This window comes from Pogona vitticeps, chromosome 5 (assembly GCF_051106095.1).
Source record: "Pogona vitticeps strain Pit_001003342236 chromosome 5, PviZW2.1, whole genome shotgun sequence".
NCBI lineage: Eukaryota > Metazoa > Chordata > Lepidosauria > Squamata > Agamidae > Pogona > Pogona vitticeps.
The window spans coordinates 157,031,744-157,056,459 of NC_135787.1; the positions used below are offsets into that span (position 1 = coordinate 157,031,744).

Genomic DNA, 24,716 nt, shown 5'->3' on the forward strand with positions numbered 1-24,716 from the left:
TTTTAATGTTACATTTTCCACAAAAAAACCCCACAAATGTTGTGTTTAAATTGGCATTTTGCCGCACATGAAGTTATCATGCTGACAGAAGTCATTAAACTGATTCTTGTTTTTCTATGCCTTAGTCAGAAAAGTATGTATAAAATGGGGCCTGCATAAAATTAAGGTTAGAGGCCAGGATCCAGTAGTGTATTTCTCTTGGATCCTTTTGCTCCTGCTAGAATCGATAATTCCTTTCACCCCCATTTCCTGCCAACTCCCTTTCATGTGAAAAACCTGCTCCAAAGAGCTGAGAAATTCCCTGGAGTAGGTTTTTTGTTGTCACTGAGCAGGGTTTTAAAAAAGCATTCTAATGACAGAAGTGCCCTGTCAGACCTCCTAAAAAGCCAAACACAAATCTTCAGGTGGAGTGCTTGCTTTCGTATGTGTTACAGTATGTTCAATAGTATCTGCAGACTTTCAAATCTGATGAAGGCAAAGAAGGGTTAGCTCTGGCCACAAGAGGTTGTTTTAATATGGTTGGGTATTTTGATTTAAAAGCCTCCTAATCCTTGTTGAAATAGTATTAAATGGCAATGTCTGCCTGTAGTTTAAATTCTCAATAAACAGATACACATACCCCGTTTAATTTTTCCCCTGTTACTCCAATTTTATGGCTCTCAGTTTCCAATTGCACAAACTTTATTTCAGCTGCACATCTTGTGTCCAACTTCACAGTAACCCCCCCCCCCCCGAAAATCCAGGTACTGAGAGCTGCAGCAGGAGGGTAAGGAAAAGGAAGTTTCACTTCTACTGGCATTGGGTACAGAAGTACACCATGGGGTCCTGCCTGTTGGATAGTAAATAAAACAGCACATTAGATAAACTGAGAATTCAAATGTAAATTATATTTTAATGGTATTAACTGCTTTTCTTTTTCTTTTCTAAAATAAACAACGGCAGAGGGACCAGTACAAACAGCAAAAACTACTGATGAACTTTTTTTGTTGGCAAGAACTCTTTATTCCTGTGTCTGTACATCTGAGAAGGTATAATAATACTGAGGCCATTTTTGTGGTATGCGTGACATTAGTGTGCTATATAAGAGCAAATCAAAATAAGAGGAAATGCTTTATTAGAAAATGTAAAAATAATAGATAAGTTATATATATTGAGTTTCTTAGGAGGAGACAAGAGTTTGGAAGTGTTAGGATACGATAGGAGCTTTTCGGAAAGAATGGCAGTTACGGATGCTAGCCTTCACATTTCCCCAAACAGTAACCACCCCACCCCTGTTTAAAGCAAATGGCTAGAGTTAAAGCTATATGTTAACGATCAAGGAAGTTTATACCAAGTTTATATCCATCCCCCCCTCGCCACTGCATCCTCACTTAGGACATGGGCACTCTAAAACCTCTTCCTTATATCTTAGCTTCAGCCTTAAGTAAATATTGTGCCATAATCTCACTAGCTCAATCCCATCCCTGATCCCTATGTAGTACATATGTACTGTAATGGTGTGGAGGATCTGAAATGAAGCACAGATTTTGAATGGCAAATTTGCATATGTTCCTGGCCACATGGCTATGCTGATTCTTCCAGAGAAGGCACTTCTGTTCTTTCAAATGGCCCATACACAACTTTAGAATTTTCTCGAAAGAAGTGTGTTTTGTCACTGGAAAAAAAAAAAACGGGGAAAAAAACGGATTGTTTTTCTATTAAATTACAAATGTTTTCATTTTGCAGTTAAAATTCGTAGTCTCCAATTAATCGTCCAAAGGAGGAGAAAAGAAAACAGATGTTGAAGAATCATAACTGTTTTTAAATTATTTCTTTGTTACAGTGGAAAAGACTTCTTTGGAAGGGCCAATGATACTATGACTTCCCATGCCAGGCTTTCAGCGCTATAGGAAGAGACAGTAGTAGTATTTTAGAAATTTAATTGGACAGTGTCCCCATATCAAGTGGTGTCAGACCAGTGTGAGCGATGTAGCTATGCAAAAGTTATAGCCGTTGAAGTAAAAACAGGGAGCAGGTATTTTAAGAAAATTAATGTGTTTAAATATAAATATAAACTCATTTGAGTAATTATAAGCCAATTTAACTGCATCTGTTTACAAAATTCTTAAAAAACACTTCTAACTCAGGTTTACTTGCCGGACAAAGAAATGATAATAGATGCCTTGATGTTTTTGTGGCAAAGATGTAAGGTGGGAATTCAGAGGATCCAAATGAGTGGAAGCAACTTCTTAAAGTTTGTTCATAAATACCAAACACCCAAGGTAATCCTTTATGATAAATGTAAATTTATTTGAGTTATACTCTGTATCATGCACTTATCCATCTTTTGATGCTAGTGCCATTGGTTACGATGTTGATAATCGGCATTGATAATACTGCATCTGCACAATATAAACAAGTTTTACTTCTGGCAAACTAGACACTTTCTTTAAGGGAGATTAAATGTCAGCAGATCTGTAGCAGAAGAAGTAGAAGTTGAAGGGATATATATGTATGCAGGACGGGAAGCTGAGGGTAAGAAGCCATAGGAGTAAGAAGCAGAGGAGCACCAGATTTCTCCAAGGAAGAGTCACTTGGTCAATATTGGCCTTGAGAAGGAAGAAAGATGAAACTGTTTCCTTACAACATCCCCTTGCGTTTTCTAGGGGACCTCACCCCCTATTTTTTAAATTTTATTTTTAAATTTCCAAAACAAAAACAAATACAAAATTACAAAATACTTACTAATACTGTACAGTCTAAACCATAGTACTCCCCCATATCCACAGAACCCTTTGGAACAATACCTTTCCAAAATTGTATTGATTGTTGTTTATTTCCTTTATATAATTTCTGATAAAATTCTTGAAAATTTTTCACTTTAATTATATTACACCTCTTACCTGTTCTATCTTTAATTACCCCAATCATGTTTTTAATCTATTTTTGCACATTCTAGCTAATAATTTAGAATTTTTATTGCTAAATTAAAAAAAATCCTCCTTATATACATCAAATCCCTCTGGATTTCCTCTATCTCCAAGTTTTCTAGTTCCTTTCTCTTTGCATAGAATTTCTCCCAATATCCTTTTATCTCTTTCTAAAAAAACCTTGCTTTCTAAATTTCTCAAGTCTTCCTCCAGTTTTTCCCCGTTTTTCTCCTTAATTTTTTTCAGTTTACAAGATTCCCTTATTTTTATTCCTCTTGAAATTGCTTTCATCATGTTCCTATTTTTTTTTCTTGCAAACATATTTTTAGCCAACATTTTTGCTTCTGTTCTCTGGTGGCCTCCAAAATAATTTTCTAAAAATAAATTTTCTTGTGGGATGTTGGGACCCCTTCCGGATTACCAGGGCCCTGGAACATAACAAAGTTTCTCCGGGCTCCCACTAGAGAACACAAGTTGAATTTTCTGAGCACGTCAGTATTTTGGAAGGCATGTTGGGGGATTGCAGTTGGGGGTTGTATGCAGCCTTCAGGATGGTCGTTTTCCACCTGTCATGTGGAATATAGCTTTTTGATTGAGACTGTATTGCTCTTGATTGCCTGTGGCTGGGGAAGTAATGCATAGGCAGGTTTGACTTTAAGATACTGAGGCTGATGGAAAGTTTTGATCTATACTTAAGAATCTTGTTTTATTTTTGTCTTCTTCAGTGGATTCATACACTTTATGCAATTAATGAAATAATTCACACCATTCATCTTGGAGGCATAAATGCTGTAGTAATGGCTGAAGTCTCATTAAGGCTAACATCGGTGATAGAGAATATTGCAGAATTTACAATCAAATCTGGAAGTACAGGAGGTATACTCTTGCTTACGATGTCTATTTTGGTGGGCTATGATTATGGAGATATATAATAATCATGTTTATTTTTATAAAACATTCTAGGAATATAAAATGTTATGAAAGAACATATTAAAGAATGCTCACTGTTTGTTCTTTCACATTAATGTAGAAGACAAATCATAAATTTGTACAGAAATGTATATTATTAACATATAGTGGTATGTATGATTAAGGCAGGTCAGTGGTATGGTTCTGCTCTTATGATAATTAATGTGGGCATATTAGCCAATGTATTTCTAGAAGCAAAGTTTATACAGTGTGTTTTCTGTTTATGTAATGTGTTTAATGCAATGCTTCCTTCTGATTTGTTTCCCCTCCTCTATTTAGTATTCCTGTCAGCAAATGAATCTCTGCTGGCTTCAGAGTACGCTATTGGTGATATGCCTTTATTACTACAGGTATAGTTTTCTTTTTCACCAGATGAACATTTTCAATATTCTAGCAAACATAGGGTTAACAGAATGTAAGCAACATACAAGGAAAATCAATCTGAAACTATTGAAAGTCACCAAATTTGTTACTGCACGGCAGCAAAACAAAATATATTCCCATAGGAGATAAAAATAGTTTGCAAAACCCCTCATGCTGGCATAGTTCATATTAAAGGCCAACCTAAAACAACAAGGTCAACAGTAATAACAATAACTTAGTTTACTCCCTTCACCAACTTCCCCCTTTTCTTCCTTCAAAAGTAAATGATCGGGCTACCGGCAGCAACATTTCAGGTCTTCAGTGACCATGGTGCTACAGCAACTAAAAGGAGGGAGGGACCGTTTCTCTCTTCCTCCCTCTGGTGTCTGGAATTCTCCATATTAACATGACAGGTCTCTGTTACTTTGGGGAGTTTTTGGATTGGCTGAAAAGTTTTAACATGAATTTTTTTCATGTTAAAAGCAATTTATTAGTTTATTATTATTATTTGTTTGTTTCTTAGACTTCTATACCGCCTGATTAGTGCAAAGCACTATTCTGGGTGGTTAACAATCAATCAATCAATCAATCAATCAATCAATCAATCAATCAATCAATCAATCAATCAATCAATCAATCAAATAAATAAATAAATAAATAAATAAATAAGGTCAAAAGCAAGAGTATAATAACAAATCAAACAACAACAATGATAATAAAGATTACAGGAATCAAATCATTATAAGGCAAAGGAACCAAGAACATCAAACCATAATTGAACCGGCAGGACAAACAGGCTGGCTCATATGACAATGCCATAAAAAACTTCTGCAAAGCGTATCAGCTTGAGCAACCTCTTAAAGGCAGGCAGGGTGAGGCCAGATGCAGCTTCACTGGCATCCCATTCCACAACCAAGAAGGACAGATGTCTGGTGGGTGTTTTTCTGGCTTTTCTTGGTGTGCCTTGTCCAGGAAAGCTCACATTAAAATATAGCTGTTAGTTTTCAAGGTGTCACAATGTTTTGTTTTCTTTTTCTTTCATTTTTGCCGATATCACAACTGTCAGATTTTCTGAGGGGAATTCAGAACTCCAAAATTGGTAAAAACTGTCTGGTTCTGATTTTCAGAACCAAGAAACACTTGGGGGTTTGCTATGGTAGAAAAACATTTATGAAGTTGCAGTTTAAAATTAAATTAATAGTTGCCAGCATATCCATGTCCAAGCACGTTATGTCACAAAGGAATTGCCAATTGTTTTGAATACAGTCCCAGAAAAGTAAACACACAGACATACACACATACACACTCTGCTCTAGAGACGAAATGTGGGCCAATAACATAACATTGCTTGCGATTGATTCTACCAGTAGATCGCAGATACCCTGTTTTGATAACATATGTTTCAATAAGCAAGGCTAATAAGGTGCATTATTTTAAACAATCATTTGCATTGTGAATTTGATGGGTTACAACATTCTTGCCACATAATTTTCAAAATAATTTTTACATGGTAAAATTGATTCTTGTGCTTCAGCATTAAGTACAACATGATATGCATGTGGAAAAAAATAATTTAATAATTCACGAAAGCACACTATTTTATTTATAACATTTAGTTTTAATTGTAGAATCATTGGCATTTGTTATATGTGAAGAAGCAGCCAAATATATTTTAAAGAGAAAAGGAAAGTTAGTTAAGTAAAATAAATGATCATAATGGTGCAGTTGACTTGTCAAGACTATATTTTTTCAGCTAATTATGTATTTTTTTTAAATTGAGGAACCACTCACTCACCAAAAGACTGCCTGCATGCTGGTTGAAGAAGCTTTTGATGTAGATACGATATTTCTTAAGCAGCAAAACCAGCAATGAGTCCTGTAGCAGTTTATAGCTAACAAGATTTTTTCTGACAATGGCTGAAATCCAGCAGTAAGTGGCTACTAGAGTTAGGCCCATTGAATCATTAGAGATCTGATATGTTGACTCCTCTGTAAGGTCCAATGATTCAAGCCTACCCTAGTTGCAACATACTACTGGATTTCATATATAGTCTATAGCAGTGGTCTCCAACCTTGGGCCTCCAGATGTTCTTGGACTGCAACTCCCAGAAGCCTTCACCACCACCTCCGCTGTCCAGGATTTCTGGGAGTCGAAGTCCAAGAACATCAGGAGGCCCAAGGTTGGGGACCACTGGTCTATAGAACATATTTTTTAAAATTTATTTATTTATTTATTTATTTACCCTGCCTTTCTCCTTAGAAAAGGACCTAAGGTGGCTTCCAGCATTAAAAGACAGTATTTAAAAACAAAACAACGAGTATACAAAAGTAGCATACATCATTAAAAGGCAACAATTAAAGCTAAAAACACTAAGTACAGAAATATTAAAAAGGAACAAACAAAACACTCCTCTTAGAAATAGGAAACACAAACAATACTAAAAATACAGTCAAAGTAGTGATGCATAACAATCCACCTAAAAAGACAATTATCAGGGAGCCAGTCATTGAGGGAAAGCTTGCCTGAACAGAAAGGTCTTCACTTGCTTGTGGAAGTAGAACAAAGATGAGGTCAGCCTAGCCTCCTGTGGGAGGGAGTTTGAAAGTCTTTGAGAAGCAACAGAGAAGGCCCTGTCTTGTGTCCCCATCAAACACACCTTTGAAGGTGGTGGGACTAAGAGAAAGGCCTCCCCTGATGATCTTAGTGCCAGAGGAGGTTCATAATACAAGGCACAGTCTTTGAAGTAGCTTGGTAGCAAGCCATTTGCGGCTTTATAGGTTAAGCTTCTTCAACATATGTCTTATGTTCCCATCATGTAAGTGTTGTCTTAGGTGCATTGAAGAGAATGTCAATGTATTTAAGCACACTCCTAATGTGTAAGCTGATGTAGAAGCTGCAGTATTTTCTCTAACCCACTTACTAGTTCAGGGGACCATGCACATATTAGAATTCTAATTTGCAACATTATCTGTATGTCTTACATTTATTACCTGCATTGATAGTTCTTTGGTTGTTTTCTCATTCTTTCTCTTTGAGCACATCCTAAGCTATACCTTTAAAAGAGGCTTTAAGTCACTGAAATGCTAGGAATTCAAGGACTGAAATAAATAAATTCATTTTCAATTTGATCTGGTCTGATTGAATGCGTTGACTCTTTTAGAAATCTCCTCCAGAATTACTATATTTGGCTTATGAGTATTTGGACAGAGCAATCAATGCAATGAACCGAGCTTGCCTTGTAACTGGTTCCCTTGATGGAACATCAGTGCTTGATAACTGCTGCAGAAAGGTAAGGGGTTCTGCAAGTAAGAAAACAGAGAGCAACACTCTCCTTTTCTCTAGCTGATAAGAACTTTTTCTTGACCATCTTTGCTTCCAGCTGTCACCCCGTTCTCTTTCTTGTTTTCCATCACTAAACTGATTACACAGGTGCCATGCATATTTCACTGCTTGAGCACTTTTCAAATAAGTTTTTGATATTTCGAATGAACTTGTTCAGCCCTTATTTTTACTTACTTGCCTGTTGCGCTTCTGTAGTTCTTCTCTCTCTCAAATGATTTTCTCCTCAGCTCGCCATTATGGGAGAAAAGAAAATGTGGTTAAGTTGCCAAATGGGGAGCTCTGTTGCTGCCTTACTTTATGACCCCTGGGGGAAAAGAATGCTGGACCAAGTGGACTTTACTGTTTTCTATAAAGCTATATTGGTTTCAATGAAACAAATATAATATATATTTGTAAAGGATCTTGAATAGTCTCACTGAAAAATAATGCATAAAATGCTTAAACTTTTATCTTCCTTAATTCTCTTTTATCAGATGATTGTTAATGACCTGAATATGTCTTTATCATCTGACACCAGTGAGAAATCAATGACAGGAAACCTTTTGATTATGGATTTGCACATTGATCTTATTCAGGGTCAGCATCGAGTTGCTGTTAAACTGCTTAACTTGGGACAAGGTAAGATCATATAAAACTGATGCTGTTTAGTTATATTTTTGCTTGGGAGATCTCATACACAAGGGCCATCCCAACTGATTATGTCATCAAATGCCATGCATTATAATTTAAAACTGCTCCGTGATCAGTCATATTTTGCAGTGGACCCACATTATGTCAGTCAATTATGCCTGTACTGTGCATATTCAGTCTTGTAACAAAGCAGCTGTTTTTCTCTTTTGAAAGGCCTTTTCTGAGATTCAGTATTTCAGCCTCTGAAACCTGGGTTCTTGCCAAATTAAAAAAAAGTAAGTGGGGCCAACCATTCTCTTTCATGATAAGCAAGACTGATATTTTAAATTTATGTGAAAATGTTTTATTTGGGCTGCCCCCATTGATAGAATTGCCTTACAGAATGTAGATTTGCTGTGCCAGCACAAGATCAATGCTGCAGTCTTGTCCGGCAATGATGACTTTATGCTTTATATTGTTTTAAGCAGATAGTATCTTTGCTGTGATATAAAGTGTGCTCATGTTTTGCAGATGTTCATGCTAGTGGCAAGAGTATACAAGGCAAGAATCCTGCAAAAGATATAAGCCATTCAAAATATTTAACAGGTAATGCATGCTAATATTGACTTGTAAAAAGAGTTTATGGAAATTCCATCATTTATATGGTAATTTATTACTTTGCTTTAAAACATTGTTTTACAGAGCCAGAGATAATGAATAAAGTAAAAAGGAATCGATTGTCCAAAGCTCTCTACCTGATGCAGAAGGCTACACTGATGCTTCCAGCAGGATTAGGTAGTGCTTCCCCAAGCCAGCTCCTTGAGGTATCTAAATTATACTCAAATAAATGTAGTTCCTAATAGTAGATACAATATTCTTTTTTTGGTCATTTTTTTGACATTCTTTGTTTTTGAAGCAGCACTCCACTAAACACAAACTCTGGGCAGGCCTCTTAGATATATTTTTAAATGTGGTTTCTGAAATTTCAAAGCCTTTTCTCAAAACAATCAATCCAAACAGTGTGATTCTGTTTTGGTCAACCAATGACAGTGATTCAGATAGTGGGAAGTGTATGCCCTGCAGTTCTCTACCCACTTACCTATAAGTAAGTCTCAGTAAATTCAGTGGGACTTCTAAACAGAGGTGAAGATATTTATTTATTTTTATGTAATTGTAAGGTACCTGTGGATGCTGCAAAAATAACCATGCCTTTTATGGCACTTTATTTGGCAGTGGTTAAATTGCAGTTAAGCCTCGGCTCATGACTTTAGTTTGATACCAATGGGTTTAGATAGCTGGCTCATAGTTGACTGAATCTTCCATCCTTCCAGGGTTAGTAAAATAAGTACACATCTTTCACATGGGCAAAGTGTCAAAGTGTTCCTTGCATAATTATGTTGTAAACTGATCAGAGAGTTCTCTAGCAATATGGGGCAGTATATAAGTCAAAACAATAATAAGTGTTTGTGGACTGTGGTTCACTTTTTCAAGTGCATAGAGATATAAAACTATCTCCTTCTTGAGGCTCCACTCCCTGTATCTGAAATGCGACACCATCCACAAACATATATGCCAGACTTGTTAGCCTTTAAGATGCCTGATGACTCTAGGGCTGTCACATACAGCACTGATGGTACCTGTCTGTCATGGGTTTGGAGGGAAAGTTCCATCCTATGGGGAGTGGAAGGCGGGACATCAGGGGGGAGGAGCTGTACTGTATATATATGTGGAGCTTGTGTGGAGAGTGGAGAGTGGGAGTCTGTGTGTCAGACTGAGTACAACTGTGTGTCAGTTAGTACATACCTGATAGGTTCAGGTTTCTATTTAGGTAGCCAGAACTGATAGGTTCAGGGTCTGTGCGTTACCTTAAAGGGTTCAGTGGGAACCAAGCTGTTGTATGTGTGTGATTGGGGTTATGCCACGTTACATTATCCTATTTACCTGATTCTTTTATGTACCCTGTTTGTTGTTTTAATAAACCTTGTTCTTTTATTTAGTAAAATCCATTCCTGGTCTGTGTGACTTCTTACAGGGAATGGTTGGTGGCAGCATAGATACATGGTGGCATACTCCAGTAGGTCTGGGGTTGTCACATTGATTGGTGTCCAGCGTGTGGGATACGACTGGTCCAGTTGTCCAGTGGTCCAGCAAAGCCTTGGCAAGTGTGCCCAGAGCAAGGGGAGTCTAGTCAGGGACAATCTGAGGGCGCGTAGGTAATCTTCTAGGCTTACCTCACGGGGAGGTACGCTAGTGGAAGAACGTGCCAACTCAGATTGGGGGGACTAGATTAGGGAGCTCTGAGGCAAGCCGTTTTGGCGGGAAAGGGCTGAGGCAAAGCTGTGTGAAGTAACAGTGATCTAGCCTGTCTGCTGAGAGGCCTAGCAGAGGGGGTGAATTCTGCCTGGCAACAGTTGCAAGTTGGTGCTGAAGGAACAGCAGCAATCTATAGAAGGCTGTTTCTGAGGCAAAAGGAAAAAAGTCATCGTTTTATTTTGAGGCTTGACTTTTGAAGGCAGCCTGTTCTGGGGAGATTATGCCCTTGACTCGAAGCCAAATGGCAGAAATGGGGAAAGTGAGAGAACCACAGGGAGACCAAGGTTCTGAGGAGGAATTTGGCTCAGTGCAGGAGGAGAGCACGGGAGAACAGAACCCAGAACTCAGAAAAATGCTCCTAGCCCAACAGCATGAACTGAGGATGAGGGAAATAGAAAGGGAAGAGAAACAAAGACAATTTGAATTAGAGAGAGAGAGAATGGAAAGAGAAGAAAGATTGGAGAGAGAGAGGATGGCGTTTGAGTTAAGAAAATTGGAAATGATGAACCAGAACAATAATAACAATAGAGATTCTGAGGTGGGCCAATTGTCTAAAACTGACCTGAAGAAATTCCCTGTGTACAACAAGGGAGATTGCCCTGAGGTGTTCTTTTCCCTCGTGGAAAGAGCGTTTGTGGACTTCTCAGTAAGGGAAACTGAGAAGATGACCATTATGCGATCTTTAATCAGTGGCAGCCTGGCAGAAGTCTATGCAGAGATGCCAGTGGAACTGCTGAAGGACTTCGCTGAGTATAAAAAACTGGTGTTTGCCCGGCATGGGATAAATGCTGAACAGCTGAGGCAAAGATTCAGGTCACTCACCAAAAAACCAGAGCAGACTTTTACCCAAGTGGGGGCCCAACTGGTGAGGTTGCTAGAGAAATGGCTGTCTCAGGAGGGGACAGAGACCTACCAGCAGCTCAAAGACCTGATAGCGCTGGAACAGTTTTATTCAGTCCTGCATGGGGAACTGAAGTTCCAGGTGAGGGAGAGGAAACCGAAATCAGTGACAGAAGCGGTAGAGATCGCAGATTTTATTTACCAAATAAGAAAGCCCTTCGGTGCTGAGGGGAAATCTGTAGGTAAACCCAAAGAAACCTACAGCAGGTACTCTCAGGGACCAGGGAAAAACCAGCAAGGGGGAGGGACCCATGGTGAAGAGAAGCCCTCAGACATGAAACCACAAAGACCTCAGATTTTGGAGGGAAAACCAAAACCAGATGAGAAAGACTCCAAGTACAGCAGAAAATGTTATTTCTGTCAAGGAAAGGGCCATCTAATCTCAGAGTGTGAGAAATTAAAGCAGCTAAAGGGAAATTTGCCTCATGATTTGAGTGGAACCAAGCCAAAAGCTGTGTTCTGTGTCCAGACAGAGCAAAGCTCCTTGCCACTGAGGGAGCCTGTTGCCATGGCTACTCAATCTGGAACAGTTACATCTGCTGATCAGGCTGGGGAAAATGGTCCTCTTGTGGAGGTCAAGCGCTGCTTACTAGTGAGGACAGATTCGCAATTGTTTGAGACCGCAGGGGTGGACGTAGGAATACTTGACCATCAGTATAGGGGACTGAGGGATACTTGTTCCCAGGTGACCCTGTGCCATCCAGATATTATTCCTAGGAAGTATATAATCCCAAATGAGAGCTTGAAGGTGGCAAGGATTGAGGGGCAGGTGATCTCACTGCCGGTAGCTGAGGTACCTGTGAGCTTTCAAGGCTGGAGGGGAGTTTGGCGGCTAGCGATTTCATCGACTCTGCCAGCAGCCGTGCTCGTGGGAAATGACCTGGCTGAACATGTGAAACGGGTGCTAGTGATTACACGCTCACAAGCTACCACGGGGACAGTTCAGGGGGGTATTGAAGAGCCCGAGGCTGGAGCAGATGAGGGTAGTCCCGAAGCTGTGGTAGAAACCTTAACCACAGACAGCAGATTTGGCCAAGAGCAAAAGGCGGACGCCACTCTCCGAAAGTGTTTTGAAAAGGTGACAGACACCCAGCTAACACCTGAAACCCCAGCGAGATTTCGTGAGAAAAAGGGAATTTTATATAGAGAGACCCTGAGGAATATCTCAAAAGGGGGAGATGGGATCAGAAGTCAGCTAGTAGTACCTGAAAAGTATCGCCCCATGATCTTACAAAGGGGGCACTCTGACATGTTTGCTGCGCACTTAGGGGTGAATAAAACACAGCAGAGAATCACACAAAATTTTTACTGGCCTGAAATAGGGAAGCAGATCAAGGAGTTCTGTAAACAATGTGATGTGTGTCAGAGGCAGGGGAATAACCGTGACAGGACCAAAGCGAAGTTGTGCCCTTTGCCTGTGATTGACACCCCGTTCAAATGTATAGGAGTGGATATTGTGGGACCTTTGCCCAAGGCCACAAAGAGGGGGAACCGGTTCATTCTCACCATTGTGGACCATGCCACGAGGTACCCCGAAGCCATTCCCTTGACTAACATCGAAACTAACACAGTGGCAGATGCCTTGGTGGGGTATATGTCCAGGATGGGATTTGCCTCAGAAATAATCACAGATTTGGGCACATCGTTTACCTCAAAGCTCATGAAACGGTTATGGCAAATCTGTGGAATTAAACACAAGGAAACCACTGCCTATCACCCCGAAAGTAATGGGTTAACGGAGAAGTTCAATGGGACTCTGATGTGCATGATTAGGGCTTACTTGGCAGAGAATCCAAACAATTGGGACCAGAAGCTGCAATCCCTTTTGTTTGCTTATCGATCAGTGCCCCAAGCCAGTACCGGGTTCAGTCCGTTTGAACTTTTGTTTGGGAGAAAAGTAAAAGGTCCACTTGATTTAATCAAACAAAATTGGGAGCAGATCACCCAGGATGACCCACAAGATGTTGTGACGTATATAGACCCTTTAATAAATGACCTGAAGAGAAACCTAGAGCTAGCAGCAGAAAACCTGCAAGCTCAGAAGGTCAGACAGAAAACCTGGTATGACCAGAAAGCCAGGGAGAGGCACTTTAACCCAGGGGAGGAAGTGCTTTGGCCTAGGCCCTGCAAAGAGAACAAACTGCAGCTGGGTAGCCCAGAAATAAAATACTTGGGTCACATAGTAGGGGGAGGAGTGATCAAACCCCTAGAGGCCAAGATAGAAGCCGTTCGTGATTGGCCCAGACCCAACACCAAGAAAAAAGTCAAATCATTTCTTGGGTTGGTGGGCTACTACAGAAAGTTCATCCCGAGGTTTAGCGAGATGGCGACTCCGCTGACCAGTCTGACGCGGAAGAAGACTGATGACCGCATCCCGTGGACCAGCGACTGTGAGGAGGCGTTCCAGAGGTTGAAGCAGGCGCTCATCCATTATCCAGTGCTGCGTGCTCCAGACTTCGACCGGGAGTTCATCATCTACACTGATGCGTCTAACAGCGGGGTAGGAGCAGTTCTTTGCCAGGAGGATGAAAATGGTGACCAGCATCCAGTGTCCTACCTGAGTAGGAAACTCCAGAAAGGTGAGAGACATTTGGCAACCGTGGAAAAGGAGTGCCTGGCCATAGTATACGCGATTCAGAAGGCCAAACCTTACATCTGGGGAAGACATTTTGTTCTGTGCACTGACCACTCACCACTGCAGTGGTTAAAGACAATGAAAACCCATAATAGTAAACTTATGAGGTGGGCTTTAAACCTGCAAGATTTTGACTTTGAAGTGAAGGTGGTCAGAGGATCAATGAACTGTGTTGCTGACGCATTGTCAAGAAGACCCGAAGAGTGAAGACGGCGAAGAAACCATAGACTATGTATATATTTTGGTGACCAAAAGTTGAATGTACCTGTTTATTGAACAGGCTTGGTTTGTATTAATAAAGGTAACTTAATGTATTGTAAATGTTAATGTTTAAATGCCTAATTGATATGTTTAACCTAGAGTGTAAGTATGGGATTGTGTATGATAATGTATAACTGTTTTTCTTCTGCGTGGTCTTCTGTGAATGCACACAATAAGGGGTTAAGTCAGCGCCTGCGCTGGTCTTCTCGGAATATTCCAGAGCTCTGCAAAGAGAAACATTGTCAATACTATCTATACTGCGCATGCTCCGCCCGCCCAATCCTCAGTTCCATTTCTCCGCCGTGTGGAATGGTTCTTCTCGGTAGAGCTCCTCTACTTTGCCTTTTTGCTTCTTGCTAGTTCGGCCAGGATTGCTCGGATTTTTGACCCCTGCACGTTTACGACTTCTCTTTTGCCTTTCGGACTTGGTTACCTTCAGCGGCCGCTTTTATCGCCGCTAGTGAGTCTCGCCGTTTTTTCCCGCCCTTTCCAACGGCCATTGCGAGCACTCTTTCCTATGCCCCCTCCACCCTCGGGCCCCTTCAGCCGCTGTGTCGTTTGCTCGGGTAAGATCCCTTTTCAGGACGGGCACGACACCTGTCTTTTTTGTTTGGGGGAATCCCATTCACCTCAAAACTGCGAACACTGCCAAGCCTTTACCAAGGCTGCCTTAAAAGCCCGGCAACAGAGGCTCAAGTTACATCTGTGGAACTCAGCCCTGGCTGCCTCCCAACCTTCGCCTATGGAGCTTCCCTCCACCGCTTCGACCTCCCACTCCGAGGGCGCCCCGAGCCTTGCGGTAGCCAGCAAACCTTCTGCAAAATCTAAGAAGCCTTCGAAGAAATCTTCTGCTTCCAAGGCTGCGGTCCCCGCAAAACCTGTGAAACAGGCAAAAACAAAGGCAGCGGTGAAGGCTAAGGACGCTGTATCCCAAGCTTTGCCGGGATCGGTCGACCTTCTCTCTCCATTATTGGAGGATTTGCCGAAGGACAGGGATTCGGCGTCGGGGGCGGCTACCCCCCTTCCTCCTCGTCAGTCTGAGCCAGCTATACCCCTTGGCGCTCCCTCTCCGACGCCAAGTCAGCTTGTTCGCGCTACAACAAGCTTGGGTTCGGCCCCAGTTAGCCCTGTGTCTTCTGGGTGGGCTTCACCGGCTCCATCGATATCGCCTCTGCCTCCCCACCCTCCCTCGCCACCGAGGAAGAAGCAGGCGAAGAGAAAGCATTGCTCGAGGGATCGCTCTGTCTCACCTCGTGGAGATAACAGAGACGGGCGCAAGCGTTCCCGACGTCGTCATAGATCGACGTCGAGTGACTCCTCCTCCTCTGACTCCCGTCGTCGTCGGCGCAAACGTCGCTCCAGATGCCGCTCCTACTCTCCTTCACCGTCGACGTCGCCCGACCGCCGTCATCGACGTCGGAGGATCAAGTATATTTATCTCTCCTCCTCTTCCTCGTCTTCGCCATCGACTCCACCTAGGAAGCATCGACGTCGACATAAGAAAAGAGTAGCAGACACCGCTAAACCTACTCCGTTACCAGCTCCACCTACTGCTCCACCCCCTACGGTTCCGTCGACATCGACTGCACCTCCCCCTCCTCCTCCTCCCCCGCAACCTGTTCCCACAGTTGTGCCACATTCTCCACCTCCACATCGACCAAGAGGTCATGAGCTGTCATCTGATGATGATGTTTCCTTCTCGTCACAAGAATCTGAATCGGAGGAAGAGCCACCTCCTCCACCTACACCTCACGAGTTACCAGTCGGAGAGACAGTAGAATCGGACACAGGCAACCCTCACGATTCTTCACCTTCGGAGGACTTTTCCTCATATGCCCAAATGTTATCAAGGCTCGCAAAGACACTCAAGCTGCGCGTTGACGAGCCTGCGCCTCCAGAAGAAGACCTCATCTTCGGTGATATTAATAAAGAGCGTTCACCACCTCCCAGTCTTTGCTTTCTACCTGCCCTACTGAAGATCATCCAGGAGTTCTGGGAGCATCCTTCGACATCAGTGCCTTTACCCAAAAGAACTGAGAATATGTATAAGATTGTTGGGGAAGATGCTAAGTTCCTTTTAAAACATCCTATCCCTAACTCCCTCATAGTGGAGACGAGCTGCACTAAACCATCAGGAAGGGCACATGTGATTCCCACTAACAAAGAAGGGAAAAAGCTTGAGTTAATCGGCAGAAGACTCTACTCCTTGATTGCTTTTATACTCAGAGTGGCTAATTACCAAACTGCTCTAGGAGCATATCAAAAACAGCTCTGGGTCAAAATATTGTCAGCCTTGCACATGTTGCCTGCTGATGCGCGCCAAGCCTTTCTGAACACCTATGAGGAAGCGCAAACGGTTTCCAAGCACCAAAGAATTGCAACCAGACATTCGGTGGAAGCAGCAGCCAGAATCCTGGTTACTGCTGTCAATCTGCGTAGACACGCTTGGTTACGTGCTGCCAACATCCTTGAGGACGTGAAGGCTAAAGTCGAGGATTTACCCTTCGATTCTTCTGGTCTCTTTAGTGAAAAAACAGATAACCATCTTGAGGACTTACATAAAGCAAAAAAGACCGCTAAGTCCTATTATATTCAGCCACAACCCAAGTTTAACAGGTACCAATGGAAACGGTCTTCTAACCAATACAACCAACCCTCCCAGCAGTTCCGGCAGTTCAAAGAGACCTCCCGTTCCGCCTTACCTCAAACTTCCTCTACTCCATCTACTTACCGTGCTCACCAGGCACCGCAATGTCGTCAGACTTACAAGCCACCTGCAAAGAAACACAAGCAATATCTTTGACTGGATAGTACACCCTTCACCCATCACCACAGACATACGACTCCAACCATATTTTCAAAATTGGTCCAATATCACAAGCGATTCCTGGGTTCTAAGAATTGTTTCGTTTGGCTATCGCCTAGAGTTTTTATTTCTTTTTTTTTTTTAATTTTTAATTTTTATTTAAGAACAGGGATAGAGGGTACAAAAAGAAAGAGGGGATAGGAAAGGAAAAATGGTTTTGGGGGATAGGAGAGCATAAAGTATAACATCATCCAATCAATTCATATTACTAATACATATCAACTTTTTGCTTTTTCACAATTTGATTACCCTCCTGCTTTTATCTTATCATTTAACTTTAATTTTATTCTATGTTATTCCAACATTGTCTGGTAGCTGCTGCCATTTATACAATACATCCCATCGTTCAGTTTCTTTTTGAATTGAACAGTCTTTCAGCCCATCTGACAGAATATTCATTTTTTTCACTTCCCATATTTTCACCATAAAATTTTCTGGTTTCAGTATCTCTGCCTCCTTAGGATTTTTGTCATAATGCTTTTTAATTTTGGAAGCTGCATGGGTCACTGGATAACTCTCTACTACATTCATATTACCTGGTGTCATGTCTAATACAGACGATTCTAAAGTCTGTACAACTTCATTTAAGTTTTGTTTGGCATCTACTGTCCCCTCTTTCGTCCCTTTCATCAAATCTTCTAATTTGCTAAGACCTGCGTTCACTTGCTGGAACCGTGTTAATATTAGCCTTTGTATATTAATCTGCCATTCCTTTTCTATTTCTTGCACCTCTATTCCAGAACTTTGGGATTGAACAGACCAAGTCTCCATTTGTTCTTTTGAATTTTGGGGGTCCATCTCAGGCTTTGGGGTTTATATAGATACCACAATAATCACCCCCTAGAAATTCTTCCACAGTTTCCACAATTTTTATCAACAATTCAAACCCCTCATCATAAACCTCCCCTTAGATCTCCCTCCAATCTTTGTCCAAATATTGTACGCAGTTATTTCTTCTTCTCCTGAGTTCAGCAAGCTTCTATTATTAGACTCACACGCGGTCTGCAGTCCGATAAACTAAACAACAGTCACAGAGTCTCAAACTGTCCAGTAGATTGTCCTTGGAGCTCGTCTTGTGATCTTCATTAACCCCTTAATGCTCCTTAGTCCAGTCGGCCACGTCAGCTCCTTCTCCCGAAAACCACCAAATTCTATTATTTATAGTTCACAAAGTCCAGAGAAGGCAAAGAGTAACGTATCCCAGCCACTCTGCATCCACCGAAGTCTCTTAAATCCAGTCAGACGGTGTTGCTGTCTGGGATTCTTCTCCAGAAACATAAGATTTATTTTTCCATCTCAGACTCTCGGCTTTAGAATCAGCCTGCTGTTTTAATAGTTCACTTGGAGAAGCTTAGTTTCGCTTTTGAGTCAGACTGATAAGATAAACCCGCCGCTGCATTTATTCTTTCCGCCAAATATTTTCATTCTTATTTCAGCTTAATGAGGCTGTTTCATAAATCAGAGGCTTCGGCTCACTTACTTGTTATATATTTTTAGTTTATATTGATTGCTCTCCTCTCCCCCGGTAAAGGGTTCCTCGCGGCTCAGTGCCCAAAAAATGGCGCCCGCTCCAGTCCATGCACGGTGATTTCTTCAGAAGAAAAAAGTCCGGGTCTGCCTCCCTTTCTTCTCCTTCTGCTGCTCACCATCTGCTTCAGAGAGACTTCTTCTAGACTCTCCTTTGATCCCCATTTCAAAAGGGGGATCCCGGGCTGGAGGGGTCCAGCTTTTCCAGAGAGCTCCTCTCTAGAGTTGCCGGCAGCACCGCAACAAAGCCCCGCCTCCTTGGCTATCGCCTAGAGTTTTTAGAATATCCTCCTCTAGGGAGGGTACAATACACTACGTCAGACCCTATTCTAGAGGAGGAGGTTCAGTGTTTACTTTCAAAGGGAGCCATTCAATCTGTGCCAGGAACAGACATGCCCAACGGTTTCTATTCAAGATACTTTGCCATCACCAAAAAGGACGGCGGCATGAGACCCATCCTCGACCTAAGGGACTTAAATACTTACCTGCATCCTCGTCGATTTCGCATGGTGACACTGGAATCCATCACACACCTCCTGAAAAAGAAACATTGGTTCGTCCTCATAGATCTCAAGGACGCTTACTTTCACATCACCATTCATCCAGATCATCGAAAGTTTCTCAGATTCATCTTCCAGGACACAATCTACCAGTATTTGGCCCTTCCATTCGGCCTCGCCACAGCGCCTCGAACATTCACAAAATGCATGGCCCCTGTGGCGGCTTACCTCAGACTCAACGGCATTCACGTATTCCCATACATCGACGACTGGTTGGTTGTCTCTCCATCCAGGCACAGGGCCCTCAAGGACACCAGATTCATCCTCTGCCTCCTCAAAGGCCTAGGACTCACAATCAACTTCAAGAAATCACATCTTTGTCCATCCAAGAAAGTACACTACATTGGTGCCGAGATAGATGCGCGCAAGGGACGCATATTTCTTCCTCGTCAGCGAATAACAAAGATTCGCAACGCCATTCAAAAGTTCCACCCGGGTCGCTCAGTCTCAGCAAGACATGCTCAACATCTTCTAGGACTCATGTCCTCTACGACCTCCGCAGTTGCTCACGCTCGACTAAAGCTCAGATCCCTACAAATTTGGCTGTTATCCCTTTTCAGTCCTCTCAGGGATCACCAAGGGAAGAGACTTCTAGTGTCACAGGAGTTAGTACAGCAACTCCAATGGTGGGCCTTCCCGCCACATCTGCAAGTGGGTCGCCCGTTCCGGCCTCTGCGGCTTACGGCCCAAGTTACTACAGATGCAAGCCCCACAGGCTGGGGAGCGCACTGTGGGCGCCATCGTGTACATGCTCGGTGGTCCCGTCAGGAGAGGTCCTTCCACATCAACCACCTCGAGATTCTAGCAGTGTTGAAGGCACTCAGGGCCTTTTTCCCCCTAGTACGTGGCCGTGGTGTTCAGATAGTCACCGACAACACCACGGCCATGTACTATATAAACAAGCAGGGGGGAACACATTCTCCATCCCTGCTTTTTCTCACAGTAACTCTCTGGGAATGGTGCTACCAGAACCACATATTCCCGGTAGCAGTTCACCTCTCCACGGAGGACAACTTTCTGGCAGACCAACTCAGTCGCCGCCTCGATCAGATGCACGAATGGGAATTGAATCTGACGGTGTTCCATCAACTATGTCGGCGGTGGGGCACACCCCTTCTAGATCTTTTTGCCACACACCAGAATGCGAAGTGTCCACAATATGCATCCAGAGCAGGCCTAGGCCGCAACTCGCTGGGAGATGCCTTCATGCTATCTTGGAAAAAGGGCCTGCTTTATGCCTTCCCACCGTTCCCATTAATACAGAGAACTCTGGTACAACTCCACCAACAGTCAGCAGAAGCCATACTAATAACCCCCTTCTGGCCTCGCCAGCCTTGGTTCCCAACATTAGTGGAGATGGCAGTGGACTCAGTGCGCCTCCCCAACTTTCCTGCGCTCATCACACAAGATGCGGGAACTGTGTTTCACCCCGATCTCCACACCCTTCGACTCACAGCGTGGAGGATATCCCGCAGATCAAAGAAATCCTAGATAAATCCAAGAAGGCTTCTACCTCTACTTTATATGCCTATAAGTGGAAGAGTTTCATAAAATTCACTGAATCCAAAGGTTTATCTGCTGTTCCAGCTTCTCTTTCTACAACACTCCAGTTTCTTCGTTACTTGTTTGACCTCAAATTGTCTGTTGCCACATTAAAGGTTTATTTAGCTGCCATTGTGTCCTTCCAACCCAGGGAGTCGCCTTCCTCACGCCTTTTCTCTCACCCTACAGTCAAAGCTTTCCTCAAAGGACTTATTCATCTTAGACCACCTCTCAAACCGTTGATGCCCCAGTGGTCCTTGACTCTGGTTCTAAATGCCCTCATGCGTCCTCCCTTTGAACCACTTGCTACATGTTCTTTAAAGTTGCTGTCTTTGAAAGTGTTATTCTTGGTCGCAATTACATCTGCTCGTCGTGCTAGTGAACTAGCCGCCTTGAGAGCTGATCAACCTTTTTTACAATTCTTCAATGACAAGGTTATTCTTCACACTGACGTGTCCTTTCTTCCGAAGGTTGTTTCAGAGTTTCACTTAAATCAACCACTGATTCTACCCACCTTCTTCTCACAGCCCGCCAATGAAACAGAGCGCATGCTCCATTCCTTGGACGTCAGGAGGGCACTATCCTTTTATGTTGCACGCACTAAGGAGTTCAGATTATCTCCCAAGCTTTTCCTATGTTATTTTGGACACAAGAAGGGTTTACCAGCCTCTTCCTCATCTGTCTCCCGTTGGCTTGTTTCAGCGATATCGTTGGCATATGAATTACAGCACAAACCTCCTCCTGAAGGCCTGCGCGCCCATTCCACAAGGGCAGTGGCCTCCTCTACAGCACTTCTGCGCGGAATTGACCTTCCAGATATATGCAGAACTGCTACGTGGTCAAATGCCTCCACCTTCATCTCCCACTATAGGTTGGACATGAGAGCCAAGAGGGAGACAAGGTTTGGGAGAGCTGTCCTCGCATCTGTCCTGCAGTGACGACCCACCAGCCGGTAAGCCAGCTTGTTAATCACCCCTTATTGTGTGCATTCACAGAAGACCACGCAGAAGAAAGACGGGTTACTTACCTGTAACCATGGTTCTTCCAGTGGTCATTCTGTGAATTCACACAAACCCGCCCGTCCTCCCCACTGTCCGTCACTGTGTCTCTGCAGATCACTTTGCATAAGCATGTGGCGGATAAATGGAACTGAGGATTGGGCGGGCGGAGCATGCGCAGTATAGATAGTATTGACAATGTTTCTCTTTGCAGAGCTCTGGAATATTCCGAGAAGACCAGCGCAGGCGCTGACTTAACCCCTTATTGTGTGAATTCACAGAATGACCACTGGAAGAACCATGGTTACAGGTAAGTAACCCGTCTATATGTTTTGATCCTGGTTGTTTTTTTTGGAGAAAAGCACTTTAGCTTTTCCCCTGCAAAACAACTTATAAAGAGGGGAGGTGTCACATACAGCACTGATGGTACCTGTCTGTCATGGGTTTGGAGGGAAAGTTCCATCCTATGGGGAGTGGAAGGCGGGACATCAGGGGGGAGGAGCTGTACTGTATATATATGTGGAGCTTGTGTGGAGAGTGGAGAGTGGGAGTCTGTGTGTCAGACTGAGTACAACTGTGTGTCAGTTAGTACATACCTGATAGGTTCAGGTTTCTATTTAGGTAGCCAGAACTGATAGGTTCAGGGTCTGTGCGTTACCTTAAAGGGTTCAGTGGGAACCAAGCTGTTGTATGTGTGTGATTGGGGTTATGCCACGTTACATTATCCTATTTACCTGATTCTTTTATGTACCCTGTTTGTTGTTTTAATAAACCTTGTTCTTTTATTTAGTAAAATCCATTCCTGGTCTGTGTGACTTCTTACAGGGAATGGTTGGTGGCAGCATAGATACATGGTGGCATACTCCAGTAGGTCTGGGGTTGTCACAAGGGCTATTCAGACAAACTGAAGTTGTGTACATGTTAATAAAGTGCAAACTTTTGTAAGAAGGGGAAAATCTATTCCAAGCCCAGGAAGAAAAATTAATGGGCACATTAGAATTGTTAAATTGTTTGTTAAATACTAGCAACAGGTAACAATGACAGGCATAATACTCTTTCGATTGTGTCATATTAATCTTCAAGCCTATCATTCTGTGATTTTCCATTTATAACTCCTTGTTTTTGTTTCAAGCATATGTAAACCAAATGACATTTTCTTTGGCTTTATCATTAAACCACAGGAAGCACTTGTTTTAATTCAGAAAACAGAAGCAGAACAAAATGCATTATGTGCCACTTTTCTACAACCAGCAAGTAATGTGAAAAGCAAAGTTCCACCTCCTCCTATATTGCTTTTCAGATCACATTGTTCCATGGTATTCAAGCCTGCTCCATTTGTTTCAGATATAAAGGTAATGTTTTTGAGCGTATCTGCATAATTTCACTAAACCATGGTGAAAATCTTATTGCATAGATCGCGCTGGTGTAAAAGAACTGGTCAAGACTTCAGTGGCAGATTGTCACTAATTAAAGAACCCCTGCTTTGAGTTCTCGTTGCTTAATCTTGTTTGTGAGTTGGGTGTCTTCATGTCCAACATGAAACTGGAGATTCTTTAATTAGTGGCTTAAAGAATCCTAACTTTGATCCAGGGTTGCATGTGAAATGACATATACAATGAAGTTTAGTTTAAGCAATGAAAAGCTGAAGTTGGTTTTGTTTAATTAGCAGCAGTCTGTTGTAGCAAGTTTTTTTATTTCCCTTTTGCTGGCATAATTTACATAAAGGCATTTTAGCCTATTAACAGGATACATATACAGTGGTGCCTCAACTTACGACCATAATCCGTTCCAGAAGATGGATGTAACTTGAAATGGTCGTAAGTGGAAGCACCATTTCCCATAGGAATGCATTGAAATGCAATTAATCTGTTCCGGCCAAAGAAAAAATCACCCCCCCAAAAAAACACTGCAAGACTCATTGGAAAGGCAATTAATCCCTTCCAGCCAAAGGGTACAGTGGTGCCTCACTTAACGACGATAATCTGTTCCAGGAAAATCACCTTTAAGTGAAAACATCGTAAAGCGAAATAAAAAATCCCATTGAAATGCATTGAAACCTGTTCAATGCATTCCAATAGCGTAAAAACTCACCGTCCAGCGGAGATCCTCCGTACGGCGGCCATTTTCGCTGCCTGTATAGCAAGGAATCCGTCCCTAAACACAGCGGGGAGTCATTTTAATTACCTGGTGGTCATTTTGAAACCGCCAATCAGCTGTTCTAAAAACATTGTTTTGCGAAGAATCGGTTCCCGAAGCAGGGAACCGATCATTGTAAAGCGAAATTCCCCCATTTAGACCATCGTTTTGCGATCGCAATTGCGATCGCAGAAAGATAGTTGTGAAGCGGATTTGTCGTAATGTGGGGCAATCGTAAAGCGAGGCACCACTGTAATGGGGTTGCAGTCCTCCAACATCTGAAAGGCCACTTGACAGCCCCTGATGTAGATGGATACTAAACAATTGATCCTTATAAGTCACTGTTTTTAGCATTATGTATTTACTGGAAAGTATGCTTAAGACTGCAAGAATACACAGAGGAATTATATCAGAAAGATGTGGATATCCCGGACAACCCAGACAATGTAGTTGCAGACCTTGAGCCAGACATCCTGGAGAGTGAAGTCAAGTGGGCCTTAGAAAGCCTGGCTAACAACAAGGCCAGTGGAGGTGATGGCATTCCAGTTGAACTATTTAAAATCTTGAAAGATGATGCTGTTAAGGTGCTACATTCAATATGCCAGCAAGTTTGGAAAACCCAACAGTGGCCAGAGGATTGGAAAAGATCAGTCTACATCCCAATCCCAAAGAAAGGCAGTGCCAAAGAGTGCTACAACTACCGTACAATTGCACTCATCTCACACGCTAGCAAGGTTATGCTCAAGGTTAGGCTTCAGCAGTATGTGGACCGAGAACTCCCAGAA

At 42.6% G+C, this 24,716-nt stretch overlaps 2 protein-coding genes across 5 annotated transcripts in view; both read left to right on the forward strand.

The window, feature by feature from the left end:
• Nucleotides 1-24,716, forward strand: part of CFAP54 (cilia and flagella associated protein 54) — a 142,115-nt gene that overhangs the window by 22,012 nt on the left and 95,387 nt on the right. For all 4 annotated transcript variants that reach the window (XM_078376053.1, XM_078376052.1, XM_073000249.2 and 1 more), the window contains 9 exons: nucleotides 943-1,028; nucleotides 2,127-2,261; nucleotides 3,635-3,785; nucleotides 4,158-4,228; nucleotides 7,403-7,531; nucleotides 8,058-8,202; nucleotides 8,725-8,799; nucleotides 8,896-9,017; nucleotides 22,977-23,147. In XM_078376053.1, coding sequence (XP_078232179.1) covers nucleotides 943-1,028; nucleotides 2,127-2,261; nucleotides 3,635-3,785; nucleotides 4,158-4,228; nucleotides 7,403-7,531; nucleotides 8,058-8,202; nucleotides 8,725-8,799; nucleotides 8,896-9,017; nucleotides 22,977-23,147 — 1,085 coding nt within the window. The remainder of the gene's footprint in view (nucleotides 1-942; nucleotides 1,029-2,126; nucleotides 2,262-3,634; nucleotides 3,786-4,157; nucleotides 4,229-7,402; nucleotides 7,532-8,057; nucleotides 8,203-8,724; nucleotides 8,800-8,895; nucleotides 9,018-22,976; nucleotides 23,148-24,716) is intronic.
• On the forward strand, nucleotides 15,045-17,188 carry LOC144583211 (uncharacterized). The gene has a single exon (XM_078376644.1). It carries the CDS (start codon nucleotides 15,045-15,047, stop codon nucleotides 17,103-17,105), a length of 2,061 nt encoding a protein of 686 aa, XP_078232770.1. The 3' UTR covers nucleotides 17,106-17,188.

What these genes read in the sequence shown, in the direction of transcription:
- LOC144583211 (XM_078376644.1), top strand. Translation starts at nt 15,045, where the DNA reads ATGGAGCTTCCCTCCACCGCTTCGACCTCCCACTCCGAGGGCGCCCCG.